The 22,861-nt window shown below is 46.4% G+C and overlaps 1 protein-coding gene across 1 annotated transcript; it reads left to right on the plus strand.

The window, feature by feature from the left end:
• Positions 1 to 4,132: 4,132 nt before the first annotated feature.
• On the plus strand, positions 4,133 to 22,442 carry NXF1 (nuclear RNA export factor 1). The gene is made up of 21 exons (XM_083477560.1): positions 4,133 to 4,498; positions 5,887 to 6,100; positions 7,344 to 7,485; positions 10,503 to 10,586; positions 11,579 to 11,683; positions 12,087 to 12,167; positions 12,510 to 12,579; positions 12,731 to 12,819; positions 13,285 to 13,392; positions 13,493 to 13,602; positions 16,112 to 16,148; positions 16,241 to 16,309; positions 16,541 to 16,596; positions 17,371 to 17,478; positions 18,077 to 18,135; positions 18,586 to 18,701; positions 19,231 to 19,273; positions 19,398 to 19,470; positions 20,627 to 20,809; positions 20,956 to 21,016; positions 21,601 to 22,442. Exons 1-21 carry the CDS (start codon positions 4,468 to 4,470, stop codon positions 21,637 to 21,639), a joined length of 1,878 nt encoding a protein of 625 aa, XP_083333686.1. The 5' UTR covers positions 4,133 to 4,467; the 3' UTR covers positions 21,640 to 22,442.
• The last annotated feature ends 419 nt before the right edge of the window (positions 22,443 to 22,861 follow it).

Consider the following 22,861-nt stretch of genomic DNA (forward strand, 5'->3'; position numbering starts at 1 on the left):
GTTTTTGGAGGGTTCTGATCAAATTTGTTGAGCTTTTTTGGGGGGGAGCCTAAGCTTTTTGGGGGGGGAGAGCTGCCAGGATCTACCAGTGATCTTCCACAGACATCCGGTCATCTACCAGTAGATCACGATCTACCTGTTGGACGTGCCTGAACTAGACAGTGTTGCTGCAGGCCATTCTACACAGGATCCTTGATATTGGTGGGCGGAAGCGGAGAGAGAAAGCATGACAGAACATCAATAGCAGGCCGGAAAATATTGCAGCTTTGACTGGGAGCTCCAGGTGGGTGGAAATTAGGTCATGATTTTATGAGTCTCCAACTTAGACTATGTAAGGTAAGGCCTTGGAAACATCAATTTGCCATCCTGCTGGGAGAAGCTGTGTAATCCCTTCCTCACCCCGGGGTGTAGGGACCTAGATGCAGAGCCAGGGCTTGGCTTTGTGCCTGCAGTCACCACTGAGCGATGTGAAGTCATAACTTCTGAGCATGGGGCGAGTGCAATTCCTACAGGTACACCTTAAATAACCACCCCATACACAGCTCTCCCCTATCTGAGCGAAGGAGAATGCTCTTGCTACAAGAGCAATTCTCACTTTAGAAACAAAGTACTGTATTTTTTTTAAAGGCACGAAGATGAGCTCAGCATGGGAGGGAGAGAACATTTTCAGTTTTGTCTTTAGGCAGCAGGTGGGCACTACGAGTTGCTCGTAGTCCTGATTGATGGGTGGCTCTTGCGAAAGACTCAAGAGGATGTGTGTTGGATAAACCTCACCACAGATGAAAGTACAGTGGTACCTCGGGTTACATACACTTCAGGTTACATACGCTTCAGGTTACAGACTCCGCTAACCCAGAAATAGTACCTCGGGTTAAGAACTTTGCTTCAGGATGAGAACAGAAATCGTGCTCCGGCAGCGCAGTGGCAGCAGGAGGCCCCATTAGCTAAAGTGGTGCTTCAGGTTAAGAACAGTTTCAGGTTAAGAACGGACCTCCGGAACAAATTAAGTACTTAACCTGAGGTACCACTGTAGTAAGAGTTACACCACAGCGATCTTTATTGGCCTGCTTTGTATAAGGTGGTTTTTTACTTAAAATCTACAATGCAAAAATATAGGGAACTTTTGGCATTCTAGATGCTGCTGGAATACAAACTTCATCATCCCTGAGCATTGGCCATGCTGCCAGAGGCAGATTTACATTATTTTTATGCCTCTTTTACATGTTTCCTTTTAACTCAGAGGCCCCCAAAGCAGCAAACGGAATATGAATTCAAAAGAAAATGCAATAAAAGTACAATAAATAAATAAAAATAATCTGCTGTAGTAGGCAATACTGGAACTAAATTTAACTCTTAGGATCAGGCATATACTATAAACTGGACAATAGCCGCAGCCAGCTACCCCACTGTATGGCTCTTGCTGCAAGAATGAATCACAGATAATCAATTTTCTATGACACTGTCAATTTGCTTTTAACGTTTGCCAACCTAACAGAGTACCTAATGTTAACTCAAACTCACCATCTCTCCTCTTCAGTTTGTGCCATTCTTAGAGCTGTGACAGATTTTGCCTATTGGTGTACATCCTCAGACTCAGTTAAGATTTCTTGCTAATTCAAAAGTTGACCCTACAGCTCATCCGTGCTGCCAGATTCACTGGCCTATGAAGCTGCCCTCTTCATAATTTGTTGAAGGTCTGCTTGCAGTTTTTGCTGCTGTTCTTCAGAGACTTCAAGCTTACCCAGCAAATATTCATTCTGAGCTTCAGGTTCAGAAAATGTGTAGTGTACATTGCGGATCTCCCTTTTCTGGTTCTCTGGTCATGTAAGGCCATGAATACATTTTTATTCATTGATGTAGAATTTAAAGGTTCATTTTGCAAGCTGTCTGATTTGGATTTGGGCCAGCAGTAAGCTTCACTGAGCAAAATGGAGATTACGTCCTTGAAAGTGTGTTTGGAAGTACAGTACAACCCTAGAACAAACAGTAATAATACTATAGGCTTCCTAGCAGCCAGTTCAGAGGCATCCGTGATGGCTAGATTAACACACAGGCCTCCACTTCTAGTTCCTTAGATCTCTCACTTTGCTGAGATGGAAGTGAGAGATACACAGAAAACAGTGAAGAACCCAAGATTTGGGCATAGGTACAAAATGCTTTGATAAGAGGCACTCCTTGAATTTCTGATTTGAACAGACCCTATTTATTTGGAGATCCAATATTTTAATGGTATCTGGGATTAGGTAGCAGATGCCTCCCTGTTCCCAAACAACAAAAAGTAGCAGCAAAGATTGAAATCCCTGCTCTTTCCTTTGTGCAAAAATGTATTATTTTTGCAAAACAGTGCATCTCCATGCAAGTCAGTGGAGCATGAGGCTTCTGTATGCAACGTGAGTGTGGGATTTGGCTTGGGAAGGAGCCAGGGTGTGGGCATTTCAGTAAACTGAACTTTTTTGCAACTTTAGGAATTGTTTTGTGGGAAAATATGCAATACTCAAAGAGAATTACAGCAGGGGTTGGCATCATTTAAGCATGTGGGATTTACTTTTTTTTTAAAGCCCAGAGATCCATCAGCAGAAACAAAGAGCATAAAAAGTACAAAAATTAGGCTGCTGGTGTGGTCATGAGGCTCAGTTCCAGGATGGAGGCTTTAGACAACAAGTCCCACAGGCAAGGGGTGTGTGTGTGCAGATTCATTGTTCTTTTTAAAAGTCAGAAACCCTTGTTGAGCTATATGCACTTTTATTTGTGTAGCAGTGGGGTACCTATGGTTCTGCTGCTGTTGTTGGACACCCAACCCTCAGGCTATATGGACAATGGCCAAAGTTGATGCAAGTTGTACTCCCAACATCATTTGTAGAGCCATAGGTTCCTCACTCCTGATACAAGCCATAGACAGTGTTACCTCGAGTTACAAACTCCTCAGGTTACAAACTCCGCTAACCAGGAAGAGTTACCTCGAGTTAAGAACTTTGCCCCAGGATGAGAACGGAAATTGTGTGCCGGCGGCACAGTGGCAGCAAGAGGCCCCATTAACGAAAGCACACCTCTAGTTAATAAGTTTCAGGTTAAGAACGGAGCTCCAGAATGAATTATGTTCGTAACTAGAGGTACCACTGTAAAGCCCTAAACTATCTGGGACTCTCGATACCTACAAGAACACCTTTCTATATATTGAGTAGCCAATGCAGTGCTCCCACCCAGAGGTTGGAACTCTCAGGTCAACACTCAGGTCCCATCACCCTCAGCCAGTGTGGCCAATAGGGATTATTTTATTTTGTTTGTTTATTGGATTTATATACTGCCTTTCTACCAAGGCAGCCAAGGCGGTTTACAATTTTAAAACAATAGAACAAATATATAAAATGTTCAGGGGCATAGGACAGGGTATTTCCTGTAGTGCTTTCCTGACTCTGGAGCTCCTTCCTTTGGGGAAATACAACCCCCACAGTGGGTAGTTTTAAGGAACAAGGAAAGTCCCACCACCACACCTTTTATTCACCATGTGTTTGGTGAAACTATTTTTTATTCTTCTATTTTACTCTGCGCATTATGGAACTCTATAGGTGATTTTATAGTTTATCTGTATATCCTTTTGATATATCATACAGAGACATGCATGTCATTTCTGTAAGCTGCCTTGGGATCCATATTGAAGGAAATGTGAGTTCTTAAGTCTTAACTAATAAATAATATAAATAAATAATAAATCAAGCACCCAGGGCAGCAGATCCCAAGCTGCTTTCTGCTTCCTCCCGGACTACACTGCTGTTCGAAGATATTCTCTCCCTCCAGCCTACATTTTACATTGGCGTGCCTTTTACAATCTCGAAAAACTCAACAAAACAACCACAGACGTTTCACAGGAGCGTAAAAGCGCAGGAGCCTCCCGTTTGTGTTTTATCTTTGCCCCAGCCCTGTTTGCTCGGGAGCTGCTGCCCAACCACAGCTGCGCGCCCAAAAAAAAAATGAGATTCCTCCATTCATCCCTACGACGAGCGCCGCTCCCTCTCTCCGCGACTGTAGGTAAAAGGGTGAAGCGAAGGAGTCCGTCTTCCTTCTCCTTTTAAACGAGCCGGAAGTAGAACTCCGGATGCGGAAAGCTCTAGCCGCGGCACCTCTATGGTCACAAAGCCGAGCGTTGAGGGCGCGCCTGACGTGCTCGCGTACTATAATCACCGGAGGGCGGGAGCGCGTCCGTTTCGGGCATGCGCAGTGCGGCGCGTGGGGCCCCCCTCAGTTGGATGAAAAATACTTCGTGAGGGAAAGAGCGGAGGGAGCAACTGGCTTGGCTTTCCAACCGACTCGAGAGCGGATTTATCATCGCCGCCGTCATTCTTGCTGCTATTGTTTTTAATCTTTCGAGCGAGAGGCGAGGTGCCTGTACCTGTCCGAGTCCTTGCCTCTCTCTCGGCCTCATCCTGCGCTCGGGGAAGCGCCGACGCTCCCTCAGGGCCGCTTCCCTCGATGGCCGACGGAGGAAAAGGAGGCTACAGCGGTGAGGAGAGGAACGGGGGCGGGGGGCTCTTGAGCAGCGGGGGTGGGTCAGGCCAGGGGATATGGGGGGGGGGGGGGCTTCGCTGGCGTGAGGGGTGGGAACCGGGCCGAAGCCGAGAGGGTACTTTAAAGACACGGGTAGCCCAACGTGTTGCGCCTCCAGGTCCTGTTGGACTCCGGGTCCCATCCGGCCCGCGTCGCTAGCGAGGAGCCCGGCAGCGCCTGGAGAGCTGCTCTAGGGCACAGGAGCCAACTCCTAGGGGCCGAGGTCCCTTCGGCTCCCCCAATGAGATACTTGAAGGGTCCGCCTCCCGCTTCCTCCGCTCCGAAATTGATGGGCAATGTCATTCACGCGGCGCCTGTGCGCCTCGTGATCGATTGTGTGGGGCACGGCTTACCTGTCCGTCCGCCCCCTCCCAATATTTTATTCAAGTTGGCACCGCTGCTCTAGGGAGTCAGGAACCTTTTTTTTGGGGGGGGGTGACTATGTGGGCCACTGGCAGTCCTGTGGAAGGAGGGATGGAAGACCAGGAAGGGTGGGTCGGGTTTGTGGGCAGTGGGCCGGGATGGGAGGGGGAGGAGCAGGAGGGTGGGGGCAATTAAGGCAGGGAATGCTCTAGGGCAGAAGGAGAGAGGAGGTGAAGACAGTGGCTATTAGGGGAGGCGAGGGGGGTATGGAGGAAGGTGTTATGGGGAACCTTAGGCGGGGTAGAGGTTCCTTTTTGAGAAAAGGCTAAGGAGCTTGAAGGCTTGAGAGTCAGCTCTTTTTTGTGTCTATAGTATTGTCAATGTGACACACACACATACATGTATCACTGACAGGGGTAGGAGAACCTGCTTTTGTACAAAAATGAAGCAAGGTGGCAGGGGCAGCTCCTTGGAGAGGGTTCCTTTCCAGGGATAACTAAGAAGATTTGGATAGAGTTAAAGAGCACAGAGAGAGGAATTTCACCATTTCAGGTCCTTGGGGGAAGCTGAAGGGAGGCAATGGTGGTGGTGGATAGGGAATGGAGACTTGTTAAGAGGAAGTGAATGGGAAGGTGTGTCCTAGTTCATGATATTCTCTAGTTGTCTGTTGAGAACTCAGAAGCATGAGGGCACCTTGCTGAATTTTGTAGGGAGCACAGAGTGTAGAAGAAGGCAATTGATGGCCCAAGGGTAGTCAGTGTGGTGTTCTGCAGACATTGTTGGGAATGCAGCTCCCTTCAGCACCAGTCAGCATGGTCAGTGGTTCAGGGATGATGAGAACTGGAATCCAACAATGTCTGGAAGGTGTCGTGTTGGCTATCCCTGCTCTAGTTTGCTTTTTGAGACTTACCTGGTGTGATTGTTTCTCTGAATACTTTGCTTGACAGCCTTCTGACACTTCAGTTTTTTGCCCTTACATAGAACATGATGACCGTGTGGGTGGAGGTGGTGGCAACAGGGGCTTCCCAGGGAGGAGGCGAAAAGGTCGAGGCCCCTTCCGAGGAAAGATGTACAGTGAGATGAACCATCACCCGCGGAACTGGAGCGGCGCAGGCCCCAGTCCTCGTAGCCGACTTGAAGAGGAGGATGGAGATGTTCTCATGAGTGACCCTCATGATGTGCTGCGATCCCGCTAGTAAGTAAAGTGTTCTCTTGGGTGGACATAAACATACTTTAGTTTGTAGGCATGCTGCTGTTGCTCAGCCTCAGTTACCCCATCTGTCAAATGGGAACAGCGACTTATATCAGAAGACTGTAATAAGATAGGCATTATGAGTTGTATCAGCTAAGTTCCACTCAGTGTAGGCCCAATGAAATCAATGGATACTGCTAATTTAAATCCATTGGTTTCAGTGGGTCTACTCTGAGTGGAACTTAGTTGGATACAACCCTAAGTGGGGGCGGGGGGGGGGGGAGAACCACCTTATGTGCAGAATGACACTTCACCACCATTTTCCTGTAAGGTCTGAAGCACTTTTGAATCCTGTACTGGTTATATAGTTTTCAGCAAAGAGAATATTCATTCCTTTTTCTTCGGAAGTACACTGGGGCCAAAAAGTGTAATTCTCAAAAAGAATAGATGTTCCCTATTAAGGACACTTTTTAAAAAGTGTTCTTTTTTTGTTTTTTTGCTAGTGAACCATTTAAGTGTGTGAATTTCATAAGATCTCCAGCCAACCCCATAGAAAGGTTTTTGTAGCAAGTCTAGGAAAAATAAGGGGACCATTTCTTAGGGCATCACTTGGTTAAAGGCAGGATGTGAATAAGGTCAAGGAGCTGGTATTAACGAAGATCAGAATGGTAAAAGCCTGTGACCTGCTCTGTTTTTAATGCTCTAGTTTACAGGCCCTCACACACCCTAGTTTAAAAAAAAGCATAGAAGGTGGAGCTCTTTGAAGGGATGTGAACCTTTCTTGCCTAACCAGGTACAGGTTCTCTGCTGTGGGGAGGGACTCTGTGCACATTTCCTGCACCTACAAAGATGGAAAATTGAGGTCATCTGAATCATTCCTCAGCATAGCACTTAACTGGCTGCAACCAGATGAAGAATCTGTGAAGTAAATAATAATAATAATCAGGGAACCGATAATTGAATGTATTCATCGTTTGGAAAAATGGCTAGAATCACAAGTTACCTAGTTCATTGAGTAAAGTTAAGTTGCGGGTATAATTACCATTTAAATGTCTGATTAGTTCTGTAAAATTTTTTTGGGGGGGGGGACCAAATGCTTTTTATTACTGCTTTGTCCACAGAAACAAACCAGCGAAGTAGAATAATTTGAGTGTTTGATCCAGACTTCTTTCTGGGCAAGGTTTCTCATATCTTAATTTGACACTCTGCTATACTCCATTCTGAAATCTTGTTTTCTACTCCTCAGCACTCCTTACAGTCGTCCAAACAGAGATCGGGAGCGGGGAGGTCTAAGCAATATAAGCCTCACAGTGAGACAGAATCTGACTACCCTAGAGCGGCTTGGCCCCAGAAGCAATGCCCCCAAGAGGAGCTGGTTCAAGGTTTCAGTAAGTCACATGGGGGAGGGGAGGGATTTGGAAGCGGAGCTTGAAGGACCCCTGGCTGTTGTTGGCAGAGGTGCTCTGTTCCTGTAGAGTTGCTGTTTTGACGGACTCTTGCTTATTCAGTTCCTAAGCAATGCTGCGTGTCATTGGCTAAACTGTTTAGATTCTAAAGGGGAGGGTGGGGCTGGCAAAATGCCCTCCTAAGCAAAGAAGAACAGGCCAAGCAGGGGACTGAGAAAACAGCAGACCAGAGGCAATGAGGCCAAGGTAGGAGGTGAGGACTGAATATTGAATGTTCCAGAAGCATGAGGAGAAAGAAAAGGAGAAGTGGGCAGAAAAGAGCTGTAGAGGTGAGGTTAGCTCTCATGCACACTTTGATCTGAAACAATCAGTCCAATCTTTGTGTCAATTCATTGTTAATTGTTTAACAGAGCAGCTGGTTTACCTGAATAATTTTCAGACTTGAGTGTGCTGAAAACACAAGGAGCTACCGCTTTTTGAGTTAGGCATGAGAACATTGTTAAGCAGGGTAGAAAGGGAGCTTCCCAGTTTCAGTTCTGCTGGTAATCTGCAGGTCAGTCCTTCCCTACATGGTAGCTTTGCAGTCCCATGTGGTTTGGGAGGGGAAATAGCTAAACCTCACAGGATTGGAGTTGAGATAATGCTGCCTTCTTTTATAACAGAAACAAGCAGCACTATGGTTTGACTTTGACAACCAAGCCTCTTAACACTGTGTATTTGGGGGTGGAGATTAAATGCATTTATTACTCCAGTTTCTATCTTGCCTTTATGCATATAACACCCAAGAAAGCTAACAGTGGGCTGTATCAAATGTTATTCCTGCTCAGAGTAGACACATTGAAATTAACCAACATGACTAACTTAGGCCCATTCATTTCAGTAGGGTACAATAAATAGAACTTCAGTAGATTCCACCCAGTAATAATACTACAATAACACATTTTAAAACCAATAAGTAAATAGAGCAGATAAAACCTATCAAAGATACAAATTGAGGCCACAAACATAATAAGACTAGTCATGATTTTTTTAAAAAAGAAAAGTCAGCTTGACGGGCCAAAGGATAGTTACATAAAAAAGATTGTGTGACTGTGAAATGACATTAGAGAAGGCCCTTAGGTCATGTCCTTGCATGTACGCCCAAACTGCAAACCCAAGGCTTCAGAAGAAGTGCAATTCCATCCAAGACAGCATGAATCCCCATTCCCTGATTTTAAATGAACCAAGTTCTTCACCAGCATCCAGGCCATTAGCAACACTGCACACTGATTCTGAACTTGAACAGGTTTTGGGGGGGATTTAGATGGAAATGAGAGAGTTAGTCTCATCAGCATGTTCATAGAATCATAGAGTTAGAAGGGACCCAAGGGTCATGTAGTCCAGCCCCCTGCAATGCAGGAATCTCAACTAAATCATCCATGATAGATAGCCATCCAACCTCTGCTTAAAAACCTCCATGGAAGAGGTGTTGGTGACACAGATCCTCCAAACTGCAGAATACCTCCCCCAATGGTTCCATGTAGATGTTTAATAGCATGAGAAATGAGATGGAACCCCAAGAGATGCAATTGACCATCAACAAGGGCATCAGACAGGATTCACATGGCACCATTTTTTGAAACTGTTGCCCTAAGAAGGACTAGAGCCACCACAAACGTATGTCTCCAAGTCCCATCACACCCAGATTGTTCAGAAGGTTGATGCTACTGAAAGCTGCAGAGAGGCTCAGGAGAACAAACCAGGAGGGGTGAGCTCCCTCTTTTTGCCCAAGTTGGAAACTGGCCAGAAATTATCCAGTATGTGGGGGATTAAGGAGGAACCCTGCCTTTAAATATCTTAGCACTACCCTCTGTACTTGGTGGAACAGTACTATCTTGTGACAAGGCATTTGCATCTCCTCACTGGCAGGTTTTATGAGCCAGGAGGAGCAGGGATTGAGCAGTCAGGTCTCACTTCTCCAACAGTCCACGTCCTTGAGTTGCACATATTGAAATGTATCCAGAGACTGTTTGTACTCATGGGTTTTGCCCTTGTGTACAGTTGATGCTAAATATAGTTATACCTAAGCTTAATGGGATTAGGAACTTCAGTGAAAGTCATCAACCATTGGATCTAGACATCTTTTCAAATCTTTTCCTGAGCTGATTCTCCAGCTGCAGGCTTTTACATCTGATTTATTTCTCCCAACATGCCCAGTCCAGCCATTCAGTGTATATGCCTGGGTCAGCTGGTTTTGCTAGAGAGCCGATTTGAGGAGATGTCAGAGGGTGATAGGCCAGAGCTAGGAATAGAGGAGAAATTTGTGCAGTCTGCATTTTAAAGCGAACATACCTCATTTGCTGATCCCAGACTTAGCTGTCAATAAGATGACATATTTCTCCAAATTTTGCTCCACAGTTTTGGTTCAAACATGTGAATCTTTTTGTGGGGGATGATGCATACACAATTCATTTTTGTTAAGCAGGAAAAAGCATTGAAAGTAATAAACATATTTTAGGGGAAGAATGTACACACTTTATACACAATCTACATACAACTTTTTGTGTTACCTTTATCCACAAAAAAATGGGAAGGGATGGGCGTATGATTGACATGGAAATGGACACAGAATGGAAATAGGCTGATTTGTGCATCCCTAGCCAAAGCCCTTCAGTCATCCACAATGGACTTCCAGTTCCATAGCCTTTGCACTTTCCTAAACTGGAAGTCAAAATCTTGCTGCTCCCATTTCACCTATGCCTAGAAACATCTCTCTTTGTTCTCTTTCCAGCTGAATTGTAGCATTTTTTATCCCATAGCTTACAAAATGGGTGCCTCCCAGGTTTCACATTTCCAGATTAGCCAAAAGCTTTTCTTCCTTCCCCACTGATGCAGTGAAAAATGTCCCCAACCTACCATTTGGCAAATGGACTTGAGAGCTGGATATTATTACCACATCAAAGCTTTGGTATGGTTCTGCTTCTTGCCTTGATTGGCTTTTTTGCTTTTCTTCCCCTCAGATTCCCTATGGAAGGAAATATGAAAAGGCCTGGCTGATTAATGTCATTCAGAATTTGTGCAGCGTTCCCTTCACTCCTGTGGAGGTAAGAGAGGCATACACATGTTCCCTGGGCAAGAATTTTCCTTTCTGTTTTACAGAATTGACAGTCTTGTGATTCCCAAATTGTGTGCTGCAATAGGAGCTGGGGTGTTCCTTGAAACCGCCATGTCAGATGCATCTAGCACCCATTGTCATTTGGATCAGGAGCTTGTATGTGGCATTGATTTGATCTTGCCCCCACCCCAGTTAGTAAATTGCCAATGGTATTCTGATAGAAGTTGCACCAGCAATACTCAGATTATAAGGTGCTGGGCAGAGGCTGCGTTTCCTTGGGTGTGCCCAGTATTGATTCTACTCAGAAAACTTAGCTACTGTTTTTTAGAAATGCCAAGCAAGAATGTTTGGCTAGAACTGGGGAAAAGAGGAGTCAAGGAATGGAGCTTGTGTGAAGTTCCTCAACTTTCTCCCATAATTCAAGCTCTATACACTAGCATCCCATGCTGCAGCTGACGGGTACAGGGGAATCCCTGAGTCACCACCATTGCTTAGAATACCCAGTTGCTTCTATAGGCCTTAACCACCTGAGCAGGATGCCAGGAGGCATTAATTGTACTACTCTGCAATTGAAGGGAGAGGTACTGCTCTCTTTCCCCCCCTCAGAACCAATCAATAAAATGTTAGTCATTTTTGAGCATCTGAGTGAATTGTGCCTTCAATTTTAATCTAGGAAAAAACTTACTGTGTCGTAGATAATTCAGCAGTTTTGGAAATGCTGGTGCTAGTGAAATAAAAATATCATGAAGGAATGCGGAGACTAGGGGTGGCATGAGTCTGGCATTAGCAGAACGTGTTGGTGATAGGGAAGCTTAAAAGATCCTGCACCTTCTGGTCACTCAAAGCTGTGCCCAGAGGCATTACAAGGCACCTTCCATGTTGTATAGTCTTTATTAATTATGAAGATCAGCTCCTTTTTTTTTCTAATTAAAGAAGAATGAGCTCTGTCTCACACCAAGACCTTTCCCCCTCTTGCCGCAGCTACACTATGCCAATAATCGGGTAGTGTTCTATGTGGAAGATGCCTCTGCAGCCAACGCCCTCAAACAGGTGTCTCGAAAGATTGTTGCCCCAGATGGCTACAAGGTTGGTTTGTTCTTCCTCTGTGGGCCTGGGGCTAGTGGGGGCGGGGATACGTGAGGTTGGAGGGCGATTAGCTATGTCCAGACTAGTGAGGTTGCTTGATCAGTTATAGCTCTGACCTGCCTCATGTGATCGTCCTTTGCTGACACAGCTTAGATTCAAGCAGTGCCTGCAAAGGAAGAAAGGAAAGAATCAGGAGTGCACTCTTAATTATTTCCTTTGAAGTTGTGAGGTCAGGTAATTGAGAGATGGTCAACATCGGCCAGAGTGGCTCAAAGGGGAGTGGGGGAGCTTAGGATCCAGCCCACCTGCAAGATCTTGTTCTCCAGTCCTCTCTACATACATTAAGAAGCCTGGGCAGGGATTAACCTGCACCCATCCAATCTCCAACTGGTATTTCTTTCAGATTGTGATACTTTTAAACCCATGCAGTTCACCAACATCTGTCCAGCGTGAATTGAAACCAGAGGAGATTGAGCAGCTGAAGGTGAGTGGAGTGTGCCAGAACTTCAGTACTATTTTCTTGCCATCCACTTGCCAGTCTGCCCTGCATTCCCAGAAGTGGTTTGTGTCTGGTGTTTTTCTCTTTGGGAACCTTGATTTTAAACTGCCTCAAGTGGTTAGCAAGTTGGAATGGGAGTTGCCATCTGTCTTTAGTGGGAAAACAAGTCCCTGTTCAGGTTGTGAGTATTGTACAATCTCTTCCCAACTTTGGTTTGGTTTTTTCTTTTGCTTCGGGTACTGAAATTCTGTTCTTCCCCTCAAGCAGGCAGGAATAAACCTGTCTGAGGCCTTATCTATCTAATGGAAATTTTCTCTCTCCTTCCAGCTTTGCATGAGTAAAAGATATGATGGTTCCCAGCAGGCCTTGGATCTAAAGAACCTTCACACAGATCCAGGTAGGACACCGTACCCACCTTTTCACTGTTGGGACTGCTGTTCTTCTACACACCTAGAACTCTGGTTCCAGCTTCAGGGGCGGAGGTGGGTTTCTGTTGCAGATTCCAGCTGGCAGTGAAGTGAGATTCATGCTATTTTTTAACTCCCCAGATCTGGTAGCCCAGAACATTGACATGGTGTTGAGTCGCCGAAGCTGCATGCTAGCTGTGCTGCGGATCATCCAGGAGAACATTCCTGAGGTCATCCATTTCTCTCTCCCTTTCCCTCTCTTCAACCCAGCCTTTTTCTTGCCTTGGTGCACTCGGGGATTGGTGATTTCTCTGAAATTTCACGCTGAAAAGATTTCAGCTTCCCTCAAATGAATATGGACCCTTGTAAGTAAGCGGTCCGTAATTACAAACCATACACCAAACATCCTAGAAGGGGTGGCGGTATTGGGTTTGCGTTTTTTGTTTATTTGTTCTTGTATTTATCGTGTATTTTGTGCCTTATTTTCTATTTTTATGTTGTGAACTGTCCTGATCTACAGATGGAGGGCAGTATACGAATATAAATAAAGAAATAAAGAAATCTTACTGTAGTTTAATTTATTTTTAATGAGGTTTTTTTCTAAAAAAAACAAAAGCTGCCTTGAGGTGACTTGGTGGCAAAAAGCACATCTCTCACTCACACCTCACAAATCCCCCCCCCATCTGTCCTTGCAGCTCCTTTCTCTGAACTTGAGTGACAACAAGCTCTATCGCCTGGATGATATGGCTGAGCTGCCCCAGAAGGCTCCCAACCTGAAGATCCTCAATTTGTCTTCTAACCAGGTAGGGCTGGATCCTCACTAGCTCAGCCTGAATCTTCCATTGGGTAAAATCTTCACTCTCTTCACTATGCTCTCTTTCTTTCCCTCCTGGCTCCCTTCAGTTGAAGACAGACCGTGACTTGGACAGGTTAAAAGACTTGAAGCTTGAGGAACTATGGCTGGATGGCAACCTGTTGTGCGATAGCTTCCGCGACCAGTCTACCTACATCAGGTGAGCAGTAGCCCTGGGGCTGCCTAAGATGTCCTGGAAGGGTATACCTCCACCTACCCAGAGGGCATTCAGGGCATGATTAAGATGTTTCTTGCCAAAAGGCGTATTTTGCCCTCCTAGGGGTGCCAGCTTGGTTATTTTGACCCCATAGCACCATCTGCCTCGGCTGCAGCCAAATCTCTGAAGATGCTGCATCCCATTCCTGGATCCTGAGTTGTGATTCTTGTGATAATGGTTTTATTTCAGCCAGATTGGAGCACTGCCCAGCCCCGTCTCCTCCCCCACCCCATATTGATATTACTACATTTATTAGCTGAAATTTGCTTTTGTGGATGATCTGCCATATCGCACCTCCCAGCCACCCCAGCCTTGCTTCTCTTCCTTGTGAAATCTTCCTTTCCCCCCTCTCCCGCTTTTCTGTCTGCCTCCCACTCTCCGCTCTGCACACGCCACTTGCTTTTCTCTGCCCCCGGGGCTCTAGGACCTCAGGATGCGCAGCCTGTTCCATCCTCTCAAGTTCCCCTTGTGCACTGCCACCCTCCTTTGAGCCTGCCACACTGAGCCACCTTGCTCGTGGCCTTGCCTGCTTCTATATTTATATATTGCGGCTCCCCAATGCTGTACCTGGAAGTACCATATTGCACAGAGGCACGTGGAAGTCTTTCTTATGGAGAATTGAAGCTAAGCTGCTAAATCCTGGGGTGCCCCTGGTGCGTTTGGCTCTCACAGATGGCTGGTTAGCCAGTGACGGGTAAGATTCCTTGCGGAAGGAACAACCTAAGACAGGCACAGCCGCACAGTGGCCAAATGGAGCCCTTCCGCCCGCCTCCGGGGAAGTTGGCAAACACAAGGCACCAGAACCCTCCTTCACAGGCTTGTCGTCGGCGAGTAGCTTTTGGACAGCCTCTGCGCCGTTTCTAATGGGGAGACTTTTGCTTCTTGATGATCTGGGAGTGACGATGGTGCTGACTCTGGGTGGAGCAGCAGCAGCAGACTGAAGTGACAAGCTTCTTGCAAGTAAAACGCTTTCTCCCTCAGTTGTGCACTTGGAAGCCCTGTTTGTGTGGCCAAGGCATCTGTATCTCTGCAGGGTTGGAGTGTCAAGAGGGGCAGTGTGGAGGATGGATGAGGCTGTGCATCAGTAGGGAGGAGTTTCCAGGCCTTTTTTTCTTTGTTTCCATCCCTCTGGCGTCCCTCTGCTTCTCCCTCCCCCACCCCCACCCGCATCTTCCATGGTCATTAATTAGATTTGGGCCTTGATGCAGGAACTCTCCCAAAGCTGTTTTAAGTTGGGTGCCAGGAAGTTGGCTCAGGCATCTCCATGACCAGTGGGAATTCTTGTCCATTCCCCTACTTTCCCTTCCCTGCCCCTGCCCTCTGGCCTCAGTGGAGCGCTCCTCCTATAAATTGGGCCATGCGGGTGAGTACACACTCAGGTAAGTGCAGAGGGAGACTTTGAGTACATGGCTTTGGAGACTTCTGCCTCTCGCACCCGTGTGCATGTGTAAAACTACCACGGGAAGAGTACCAGAGCATTTTACTTTAAAGGCTATGTTCTGCTACCTACTAATTTTTTGAAGTTGGCTAACTGTCACTCACCCTTGCATGGTATCAAGTGACAGAACCATAATGGTGAAATTGATCAACTTTCCCCTTAAATTGTCTGGCAATATTAAAGGAAAGCTGACTCAGCATTTTCTCCTAGATGAGACTTGAGTCAGATTTTAATACGCAGGGTGGGAAATGTAAAATATAATCAGATGTCTCTTTAAACTGGATTGCAGTAGTTCTCTAATCCAGCATAAGCAGTACAATCCTTTTAACCCCATTCGTGTTGCTTCTTCCGTAGCTAACGGAAGATGCAGAGCCTAATACGGTTCCACGTGCAGCTTTAGCAACCCGTCCCTGATTTTGTACATGTTCTACCTTTGTTTAAAATGCTTGTACGTGTAAATTTCTTAGGCTTCCAAAGAAACATACAGTTTGAGAGCCTTGGGCGGGGGGCTTTTGTTAAAAGATTCTGGTAATGCCACCATTTTGTGGTGTTTCTCCACGCTCCTAAGAAAGCCCAGATGCGTGGAATGAAACTTGTGGGACCTGTCTCCTAAGTTCTTCCAGTTGGGGAGCTGGTTGTTGCTCTGTAATTCAGAATCCAGGAAGCGAGGTGTGGTGAGGGTTCTGAATCACCAGTGGGCAGCCTATATAATTCGGTGGGCATCTGTTTGGCCCAGGATAACAAATTGATAACTCTCCACCTCCTGACAGTAGTTGAGGCAACTTCTTTTTGCAAGACTGCCCATCTTGGTTTTAAAGGATGCTTTAGAGAATGATGGCCAGTGGCCAGGGTGGGTAGAGGCCACAACAGGATGTAGTTCATGTAGCACTGGCTGAGGTAGGAAGATGGTGGTAGCAGAAGGTGGGGACCACCCAGGTAGGCCACGGGTGGGGGGAGGGCAGTGCTCTTGGGGCACAAAGCTCTTTCATTCACTCCTTTTCCCCTTTCTGACAGCGCCATCCGCGAACGGTTTCCAAAGCTGCTGAGGCTGGTGAGTGAATTGTTCAAATTCCAGGTGGATTCTGAGCCAGCTTTTGTATCTGACAGTACTGTTGCCTTACCCTTCTGCCTCTCCCATCACAGGACGGCCATGAACTCCCCCCTCCTATCGCTTTTGATCTTGAAGCACCTACCACGCTTCCCCCTACGAAGGTACAGAAATGCTCGGAAGGGGCAGGGGAGAGGGCCTGTGTTGCTGTTGCCCTGAGAAAGCTGGCGCCTTTCGAGCCCTTGCTTCAGTCCCATTGCTCGGTGTGGGCTGTGGCATAGGATGCCTTAGGGCTGGTGCTGGAGTGGGTACTGGGTAGATTTTGCTTGGTGTTTGGGAGGAATGGAGGGGAACAGATTAACATCCAGCTTCGCTCTTTGACTCTCCCCACTCAGGGCAGCTATTTTGGCTCTGAAGACTTAAAAGCGTTGATCCTGCGATTTCTGCAACAGTAAGTAGAGTTGCAAGGTCTTGTACGTTAAAGAAAAGCAGAGCGCCTGCCAACAAGTTTATAACCTGGGGGTTTTGGCACACACAAAAAGGGGAGCTGGAGAAAAAAAAGAGAGGGTAAAGATCTTAAGTTTTAAGTTAGTTCCTGGGAAGAGGGTAGTGGTAATGATGCTGGCTGGCACTTGAAAACCAGGGTTTGAAATTGCATTCCAGTGTTTAAAACTTGGCTAGCAAAAAGGATCACTGATAGTACTGTAATTGAAAGAAGCAAAAGGGTTTATTGAGGCACAGTACCCCATAAAATAGGAACGCGAGTGGCGCTATGGTATAAACCACTGAGCCTGGGGCCTGCCGATCGGAAGGTCAGCGGTTCGAATCTCCGCAACGGGGTGAGCTCCCGTTGCTCAGTCCCAGCTCCTGCCAACCTAGCAGTTCAAAAGCACATCAAAGTGCAAGTAGATAAATAGGTGCCGCTCTGGCGGGGAGGTAAACGGTGTTTCTGTACGCTGCTCTGGTTTCGCCAGAAGTGGCTTAGTCATGCTGGCCACATGACCCGGAAAAACTGTCTGTGGACAAACGTCAGCTCCCTCGGCCAGTAAAGTGAGATGAGCACTGCAACCCAAGAGTCATTCGCGACTGGACTTAACTGTCAGGGGTCCTTTACCTTTACCTTTTTACCCAATACAATGGAAATAACATAATAGAAATAATAAAGTGGCTAAAGCCTCTCTTCTATTCTGGCTGTTTCTTTAGCAATGTTTGTATTCTCCCACAGATATTACACTGTCTATGATTCTGGGGACCGGCAAGGGTTATTGGACGCCTACCACGATGGAGCCTGCTGCTCCCTGAGCATCCCCTTCTCACTACACAACCATTCCAGGTAAGTTTACACTTCTGACATTTGTTCCCTTGCCATGGGAGAGGACTGCACGTTGCCCTACTACACTGTGCTTTGGTTTTGGTGTGACATGGTGTGAGACAGGCTGTGTGCACCCTTTCCAAAGTTTCTGTGCCAAGATGTGGGGTATTTTGCAACCTATACCAAGTAAACAAGAGTTGCTTGTATTAGTCACAAGGAGATTCAAAGAGCTGTGTGTGGATCTTGCACATGCCTCCCATTCAAGTATTTCACGCTTTGCAAGCATGAAATCTTTTTGTAAGATGCCATCCATTTGGTTGCATTGTGTTGATTGGGAAGAAGATTTGGTGTTAAATAAATCTAACTAGACTGTTCAGAGGGCAGGGATTTGTGGTGCTTCCACAGCTTACTTTTTAAAAAATCCTCATACCAAGAGAGAGACTAAGTTGAAAGTACATGGAGCTGCTTGCTTTACTTTGGAGCCATCTTGGGATTTAACCCTCAGCACTCTGCCTCCAAATCCAACATTTTGCCTACTGCAGCCAAGTATACACCTCCTGCTATGTAAAGAAAGACCTGGGGAAATGGGTAGGCGTTTATGTTCTTGTTTTGTCTTCAGGAGCACTCTGGCTGAATACTTCAAGAACAGCAGGAATGTGAAGAAGCTTAAGGATCCCAGTAAGTAATGACCAGTGGCGGGGGTGGGGTGGGCGTACAAGGCTACAGACTCTTTTAAGGACAGTGTGTAATCAGAAGTGTTTCATGGGAGACGGGCCCTGCCCAGTGATTCTGCTGCGGAGGATGGGACCCCAATGCACAAAAGAGGGGAGCTGCAATGGTGAAAGGATTTGGGACAATTCTCAAATCCACACTGAAGCCCTTCATTCGTAGTAGTCCAGTTGTGGAAGAGGATAACAGAAAAGCCCCAGATTAAAGTGAATAAACTGTATTGGTTGGCTATTTTGGAACAAGAGCAGTGATTTTTTTATTTTTTAGGGTTGGGGCAGATGCTCCTACATTAGTGGATTGTCCCCCCCCCCACACACACACCTGCTGCTGGTTTCTCCACTTTGGGTTTACTTCAGTGAAGGTAGTAATTGACCTTCCTTCTGCTCTTTCTGCCCCCAGCCATGCGCTTCAGGCTCCTCAAGCACACAAAGCTAAACGTTGTGGCCTTCCTTAGCGAGCTCCCGAAGACTCAGCATGACATCAACTCCTTTATTGTGGACGTCTGTGCCCAAACGGTGAGTCAGGGGAGAAGGAACTGGCCAAGCACTTACCACCTTTCAAGGAGTATGTGAAGTCAGTGGGCAACAAGAAAGATGAGGAATGGGTTGTTGGTTGGGCGGAGATTTGACTTGCCCCTGGTAACCAGTGGGAGCTGAGAAAAATTGCTACCTCTATGCAGAAAGTCAAAATATGTGTTGTTCAGCTGGAAATCTTGGAATCTGGAACAAAGTATGATTACACCCCCCCCATAAATACATGCCCCCCATTGCTGCTCACTTTTCGATAAAACAAAGGCAATTTACTTCCAGGAAAACCATCCATAGATCTCTTTTTATGCTGCTACTGTTTCAGTCCTTTTAGTCTGTTTTCAGTTGGCATGATTGTAATTGTTTCTATTGCTGTGTATTTATCTTGTAAACGGCTGTGAGTATTTCATTACAGAAAGGTGGGGTATACATCTTGATGTTAAACGATGTATATAACATCTGTGTGGGTTGCTGCCACAATCTCTTTGGCCTTGAGACCCTTCTTTTCTCATTGCAGAACACGCTGCTGTCTTTCACCGTCAATGGGGTCTTCAAGGAAGGTGAGTGTGCTGTTAAAAGCCTGCTTTGTGACACATCCTGAACAGTGGGAAAGTCAGAACACTTGTAGCACCCAGTGCCCCTTCTTGAAAACTCTAACCTGCGCTTTCTTTCTAAATTCTACAGTGGATGGCAAGTGTCGCGACTCGGTGCGCGCCTTCACCCGTGTGTTCATCGTTGTGCCTGCTGGCAATAATGGGTAAGGGTTATGAGCTTCAAGGCATTGACAAATCCAGGGATTGCAAGACAGATGTTTCTCTGAAAGGGGCAGGTATTGGGAAGATGATGAAATATTTATAGGGGGATGAGAGACAGAGCCTTAGCAGCCATGTCTGTCAGGAGCTGGGAACGTCAAAGGCTTTTAAAAATAGCCCATGTGCTGGAGGCATTGGGGGATTGGCCAGCCTATGGAGGAGCATAATTTCTAGGGGACAGCCTGGCGCTGGTTGGGGAAGGGCCCTAGCTCAGTGCTAGAGCATCTGCTTTGCATGCAGAAGGTCCTAGACTTAGTCCCAGTATCTCCAGGTAGGGCTGGGGAAAACTCACCTGAAACCCTGGAGAGCTGCTGTCAGTGCAGTAAAGCAAGTCAGTGCAGGCAATACTGAGCTAGACCCAACAGTCTGACTTGGTGTGAGGCAGCTTTGTGTGTCACAATTCTTGCAAAAGATGTGGGGCTAGCATTGATTTTGGCATTTTCAGAAAGCATGTTAATGTTTAGAAGCAGGGGGGATGACAGATTACTTAACAGTTACAGTGTTCCAAAGTATATATTCTCAGTAAATTTTAAAGTGGTTCCTTGGAGCACAGTTTTAAAAGCCAGGCCATCAAGATAGGTTGATTGCCACCTGATTTCCACTCTGCTATCAGAAATCGAATCTAGCGACAATTCCTTTTTGCTGTAGTTGACTTTCCACAGGAACAGTGGGAGCATGGTTCAAAGAACATCATGCTGGTGTGTCCCATTTTTTTCTCTGACTTCAGGACCTATTTTACTGAACATTGGCTAGATGCACTTCTAATATTTGCCACACTTTTTGCTACTGTTAGAAAATGGCGACCTTCTCTCTTTGGTGAAGGCAGAAGCAAGCATAGTGTCTAGCTGTTGCTCCTTTATTTATGGGAGCATCCTGCAGTGCTTGGCAAGAGATGCAAGCAAGCAAGCTGTAGGAGGTTCTGTGTATGCATTAGCAGATCCTAACCTCTGCTTGCCATCAGAGGGGTGGCCAGGAATAGTCAGGTCTCAGACTGAAAGGGGGAATTCTGGCTACCCTACCCTCAATATTTCCTCCTTATGTTGGGTGTAGACTTGCAGCCCCTCCATTAACCACTCCTGGCTCTTTTCCCCTGCTCTGCAGGCTGTGCATTGTGAATGATCAGCTATTCATTCGTAAGGCCACCAACAAGGAAATCCGCAAAGCTTTCGTCATGCCAGCGCCCACGCCCTCCTCCAGCCCGGTGCCCACGCTCACGGCAGAGCAGCAGGAAATGCTGCAGAATTTCTCACTGCAGTCGGGCATGAATCTTGAGTGGTCTCAGAAGTGAGTCTGGGGTTGCTGGAGACTGGCAGTTGGGAAAAAGGAGTGGGAGATGGTCTTGAGATCAAGGTGGGGGGGCAGGGAGGGAAAATGAGATTAGGTTAGGCTGCTGCCTCATTGCTTTATCATCTCTCCCTACCCTTGCCCAGGTGCCTCTTGGACAATGATTGGAACTACGCTCATGCAGCCCAGGTTTTTACACAGCTCAAGGTGAGTGCCCTGGTGCTTTTCTAGAGTGAGACCACCAGAACCTGCTGCCAGGCTTAAAACCTGGAGACAGAAAGTGATGGCTGGGATGGATTTGCACTGCAGTTCTGTTACAGGGGAGAACCCTGGGTGGCTTTTCCTTCATTCTCAGGGTCTGATGTGCCGTATTTGAGGGTCATGTTTCCCCCCAGAGGAAGTTTGCAAGGAAAGCCATCCCCTATGTAATATGCCTTGATGTGTGTATTCAGAGTTATTTGAAGCGAGAGCATCCAGAAACCATTGCTGTTGGTTTCTGCTCTTTTGCTTTTCATCCATAGTGCAGTAATGAGAAGCTGATATGTAGCAGACTTTGCCTTTGGACGGGTGACTGTCCTCAGAATATTTTGTCCCCTTACTGGCCTCTTAACTGACCTTTGGAAGAGGAGCCAAGTCCGGATTTGGGAAAACTTTTTTATCACAACCCTGTGAGCCTGGGGAAAACCCCTGGGTTCTGCTGACGACTTCATGTTTGTTTGTCTCCTTGTTAGAACCAGACATGGAGGAGAGGTGGTTGCTGTTAACTTCTTACTCTTCCTTTTCTCTTCTAGGCTGAGGGGAAGATCCCAGAAGTGGCGTTCATCAACTGAGCGTTTGCCACCATTGCCCTTACCAAAGCCAGCCAAGCAGCGTTTTATCCTTTGGGTTCTTGTTTTGTAAATAAATGAAAGTTTCACTATGTAAATTAAAGAGACTCCTACCCTGTTGTGACTGTGAAGGCTGCACCTGTCCGTGTTGCCATTGGACTGTGGGCAAAAGCAGTGAAAACAGGCGCTTGTGGAAGAGGCAGCACCTCCTGCCTGCAGCGGCAGATGGCGTGAAGAATTGCTGTGTACACTGATTCTCTAACAGACACTGACGACCGTGGAAATTTGGAGGAAAGGCACTTGGATCGTTTTTGGGTTCTCCCACCTCCCTTTTAATTTGTAAAGCTGATTTTTAGCATACCTTTTTTCCCCTGCTGCTACCGACTTGGGAGTTGAGTCTTGTATGTGCCTAGAGTAAGAAGTAGTCAGTAGTTCCCAACATGCAACAAGGGTTATATCCCTAGAGGGCAGGGGGAATGGTCAACCTCCAACCTGCAAAAGGTAGAGGCAGCAGCAGCACCCCCCGCTGTGGCCTTTGAGGCACAATTGATCATCCTGATGGTGCCAGAGAGACAGTGGGTTTCCTAGTTCTAGGTTGCTTTAGAGGACTTTAGGTATGTGAGACCCCATATGGATGGATGGCCTCTGAAGCACAGCCCTTGCAGGACGTCGGATTTGCTGTCACTCACTGCTTAAATGAGAGGAAGCTTTGTGGTCTGCACACCTAGCAAGCTGTAGCTTCCGTGTTTCTTTTCTGCCTGTAGTTCTTGAAAACACTGTGTTTAGTAAAATTGTTATTAAAACCATGGTGTGCATTCATGTGATGGTGTTCTAAACTAGATATAAGATCACTTCCTTTTACTATGTGGATTTCTTTTTCCGTTTTGGCCATGCACGACTTATAATTATGGAAGATCTGTCAAATGTACAAATTATGTAAATAAGCATACCTTCCCATCTTTCACAATCTTCTATTACTTTAAAAAGAAGTGTGTAGGGAGGTCCTAATGCTTTGGCCTCCTGCCCTGAGTTTATCCTGCTTCCTCTGAAAAGGAGAGCAAGGTTATGTTATCATTAATTTCTTCCCTGTGGAAGATGGCTCCTCTTGCAGCCCTGGAGATCTGCAAGATCCCCTGCTCCGTGTTACATACAGAGACGTCACTCAGTGACCCAGGAGCCTTGGACGAAGCTTTATTTTTTAAGACTGTGATGGAGAAGGGTGTTA

The sequence above is a fragment of the Podarcis liolepis genome (assembly GCF_965112155.1).
Source record: "Podarcis liolepis genome assembly, chromosome: 15".
Classification (NCBI taxonomy): Eukaryota; Metazoa; Chordata; class Lepidosauria; order Squamata; family Lacertidae; genus Podarcis; species Podarcis liolepis.

Coding starts and splice junctions, on each gene's coding strand:
- NXF1 (XM_083477560.1), top strand. CDS start 4,468: ATGGCCGACGGAGGAAAAGGAGGCTACAGCG. Junction 18,702..19,230: donor TGGACGTCTGTGCCCAAACG/GTGAGTCAGGGG, acceptor TTCTCATTGCAG/AACACGCTGCTGTCTTTCAC. Junction 21,017..21,600: donor AGGTTTTTACACAGCTCAAG/GTGAGTGCCCTG, acceptor TTTCTCTTCTAG/GCTGAGGGGAAGATCCCAGA.